The sequence below is a fragment of the Capsicum annuum genome, chromosome 2 (genome assembly GCF_002878395.1).
Source record: "Capsicum annuum cultivar UCD-10X-F1 chromosome 2, UCD10Xv1.1, whole genome shotgun sequence".
In the NCBI taxonomy this organism is placed as follows: Eukaryota; Viridiplantae; Streptophyta; class Magnoliopsida; order Solanales; family Solanaceae; genus Capsicum; species Capsicum annuum.
The window spans coordinates 121,637,778-121,642,102 of record NC_061112.1 but is presented as its reverse complement, the minus strand read 5'-3'; the positions used below and the strand labels follow the sequence as shown (position 1 = coordinate 121,642,102).

Sequence of the window (4,325 nt, the reverse complement as noted above, 5' to 3'; positions counted from 1 at the left end):
ACTCATAAATCAAGACATAATGTAGCAGTCCAATCTTGTTTGTGGAGCACAACTTGTTGTTTGAAAATCCTTGATTTAAGTTTTTATTCTAAGGCAATAGTTATAGAATATCTCATAAATCAAGACACGATGTGGTACTATCAACTCTTGTCATAGGGCGTAACTTGCGATTTGAAAGTCCTTGGACTAACTCGTGCCTTTATGGCACAAGAGTTATAGAACATCTCATAAGTCAAGATATAATGCGGTAGTGTCAACTCTTACTCATGGGGCATAGCTTATCGTTTGAAAGTCCTTAATTTATAAAATATCTTATAGATTAAGACACAACGTGATAGTGTCAAATCTTGCCCATGGAACATAACTTGTTGTTTAAAAGTCCTTGGGCTAAGTCTCGCCTCTAAGGCAAGAGTTATAAAACATCTCATAAATCATAGCATATTGTGATAGTGTCAACTCTTACCCATGTGGCCTAACTTATTGTTTGAAAGTCCTTAGGTTAAGTCTTGCTTCTAAGGCAAGAGTTATAGAATATCTCATAAATCAAAACATAATGTGGTAATGTCAACTCTTGCCTAAAGGGGACAACTTGTTGGTTGAACGTCTTTTGTCTAAGTCTTACCTCTAAGGGAAGAGTTATAAAGTATCTGATAAATCAATACACAGTGTGGTGTTAACTCTTGCCCATGGGACATAACTTGTTGTTTGATGGTTCTTGGGCTTAGTAGTACCTCTAAGACAGGAGTTATAGAGTTATTTCATAAGTAAAAAACACAATGTGTTAGTGTTGACTCTTGCCCAACGTGCGTAACTTGTTTGAAAATTCCTATGATAAGTCGTGCCCTAAGGCAAGAGTTGTGGAACGTCTCATAAATGAAGACACAACGTGGTAGTGTCAACTATTGTCCGTGGAACATAATTTATTATTTGAAAGTCCTTGAGCTAAGTCTTTCCTCTAAAGCAAGAGTTGTAGAACATCTCATAAATGAAGACACATCGTGGTAGTATCAACTCTTGCCTGGGGGGCATAATTTATTGTTTGAAAGTCCTTGAACTAAGTCTTGTCTCTAAGGCAAGAATTGTAGAACATCTCATAAATGAAGACACAACGTGTTAATGTCAACTTTTGCCCGTAGGGCATAATTTATTGTTTGAAAGTCCTTGAGCTAAGTCTTGTCTCTAAGGTAAGAGTTATAGAACATCTCATAAATTAAAATACAGTATGATAGTGTCAACTCTTTCCCAAGAAATGTAACTTCTTGTTTGAAAGTCATAAATCTTGCCTCTACAATGTGGTAGTGTCAACTCTTTCTTATGGAGCGTAACTTGATTGAAGAAATCGAAGAAAAGAAAAAAATTACAAAAATTGCGAAAAAAGAAGAAAATAAAGAAAAGTATTTAAAAAGAAGAAAATAAAGAAAAATATTAAAAAAAAAAATAGAAATCAAAGAAAATTAAATAAAATAAAGAAAACATAGAAGTTGAGGGGAAGAAAAGAAGAGGAGAAAAGATTGAAAAAAAAAAAAAGAGACAAAACAAAAATAAAGATTGAGAAAAAAATTAAAAAGAAAAAAAAGAGAAAAAAATAAAAAGGAGAAAAAATTAAAAAAAAATTGAAGTTTAGAGGAGAAAAAATAAAATAAGTAAGGGTAGAGAAAAAAACTAAAAAGAAAAAAAAATGTAAGCAAAATAAAAGAAGAGAATTTTTTCTAAAAAAATAGAAGTTGGGAGGAGAAAGGGGAAAAAAATAAGGATTGACAAAAACTTTTTAAAAAACAGAGAGAGAAGAAAAGATAAAATTTAAATTAAAAGAAAAAAAGGTTCAAAGATAAATAAGTATGGAGTTATTTAAAAATATTTGAGATATTGAAGGGTAAATAAGTAATTATGCTATATAAAAAAAAAAAAGAAGGGAGATAAGTTTTATAAAATCATTCTGGACAAAAAAACAAAGTCACCCATTATAAGGGTTATGTAGTTTACTTGATGAAAACAATGACAACATATCCTATGTATTCTCACAAAATGAGATATAGAAAAAGTAAAATGTACATAAATTATACCACTTCCTCAGATAAAATAGAAAATTTGTTTCCGAGTTGGATGGAAAGAATGTGCTAAATATAAATATGACATTTTCTGTAAATTAGATTAAAGAAGAAAGCAATAAAAATAAATTAAAACGTTCTTATTATGTAGTACAAAATTTTGACTGTTTTGAATACTCTACTAATACTAGTAGTTAAATGGAAAGTCAAAACCTTGTCGATATACTCCCTACATTTGATCATTATTGACTTGATACACTCTTTAAGAAATTATTTAATAGAGATTTATTTTATTAAAATAATCCTATTAATTATGCATTGAAAATATGAATTTGAGTAAATACACTTTGTTAAATCATTTAATATTGAGGTTAATATTGGAAGAACATAATAAAATCCTTTTAATTTCATCAAAAGAACAACTAAATTAAAACAAATATTTTTAGAAAGACGGTCAACTAAAACGAAACGGAGGGAGTATGTTGTTTTTACTTGGACTAGCATATTAGATGATATTATAATTTAGACACATATTGTATTTTTTTTTTCTTCTAGAATATAGTATGAGGTTAGGTGTGCCTGCACTAGTATATATTTGTGGGTATTAGCATTACAGGAAGATTAGTAGTTAATCATTTCAAGTTCTGCTAATAATTAATGATGGAGGAAAATAATTTGTCAAGGCTGGGGGGATCATTGCCGGTACCAAGTGTTCAAGAACTGGCCAAAGGCTCGCTGGGGAACATCCCGCTGCGTTACCTGAGAGATGATCAACAACTTCCTCCTCCGATTATGATCAAATTTGATGATAATATTCCAATCATCAACATGGAAAGCTTGAGTCTTGGAGATGAATTCGAATTCAAGAAGTTCGATTCTGCTTGCAGGGAGTGGGGATTTTTTCAGGTTAATTACTATTTAATTAAAATCTACCGTTTAGTCATATAATAAATCGTGATAAAGAAACATTTATATGATTTTGTAGTTCAGTAGTAGTATTTTGTTTTAATCAAAGAAGGCTCTTATACTATTTTAATTTTAGTTTTTTTTTTTAATATACACTTCAATAACTCTAGCTAGACAATATATTAATCTTGTTATAAAACAAGAAAGAATAAAGAAGAAGAGTAGAGAGAATAGAGAGAGTAATTGTTATTTTTTCTCTTGAGGGATGATTTACAATGAAGGAAACCCTCCTATTTATAGGGGAAATTTGCCCTAGTTTCACACTAAAAGACAAATACATCAAATCCTGATAGACATCAAATAGATCTTGAGATCTTGATAGACATTCACTATAATTAATATATATCATAACACTCCCCCCTTGAATGTCTAACAATACGCATATAGGCTGCCTCATTAAAAACCTTACAAGGAAAATCTAGTGGGACAAAACCTCGTAAGGGAAAAAGAGTACAGCACGTATTAACTCCCCCTAATAAGAATATCCTTGAACCTTTGCATTCCGATCTTGTGCACCATCTTTTTGAAAGTTGCAGTTGGAAAAGACTTGGTGAATAAATCAGTCACATTGTCACTTGAATGAATCTGTTATACATAAATATCACCATTTTTTTGGAGCTCATGTGTATAGAAGAGTTTTGGGGAAATGTGCTTCGTTCTATCTCCTTTTATGAATCCATCTTTCAGTTATGCTATGCGTGCTGCAGTATCTTCATATAAAATTGTGGGTACTTTGTCACATTTCAAGCCACATTTTTCTCGAATGAGATGTATTATGGACCTCAACCACACACACTCTCGGCTTGCTTCATGAATAGCTATAATCTCAGCGTGATTCGATGAAGTGGCTACGATAGACTGCTTTGTTGATCTCCAAGATATGGCAGTACCCCCACATATGAATACATAGCCTGTTTGAGACCGAGCTTTATGCGGGTCGGATAAGTATCCAGCATTAGCATAACCAACAAGATCGAAATTGCAATCTTTAGAATAAAATAAGCCCATATCGGTAGTCCCCTTTAAATACCGTAATATATGTTTGATCCCATTCCAATGTCTCCTAATAGGAGCAGAACTATACCTTGCTAGCAAATTTACTGAAAAGTCAATACCGAGCCTTGTAGTATTTGCAAGATACATTAGTGCACCAATTGCACTAAGATATGGTATTTCAGGACCAAGGAGTTCCTCATTCTTTTCTTGAGGTCGAAATGGATCCTTATTCACATCAAGTGATCGAACAACCATCGGAGTACTTAATGGATGTGTTCCATCCATATAGAATCGTTTCAACACCTTTTCTGTGTA

At 32.0% G+C, this 4,325-nt stretch overlaps 1 protein-coding gene across 1 annotated transcript in view; it reads left to right on the top strand.

The window, feature by feature from the left end:
* Window positions 1–2,667: 2,667 nt before the first annotated feature.
* The window catches only part of LOC107859160 (protein SRG1), a 15,928-nt gene continuing 14,270 nt past the window's right edge, over window positions 2,668–4,325 (top strand). The window contains exon 1 of the mRNA XM_016704077.2: window positions 2,668–2,954. Coding sequence (XP_016559563.2) covers window positions 2,706–2,954 — 249 coding nt within the window. The 5' untranslated portion in view covers window positions 2,668–2,705. The remainder of the gene's footprint in view (window positions 2,955–4,325) is intronic.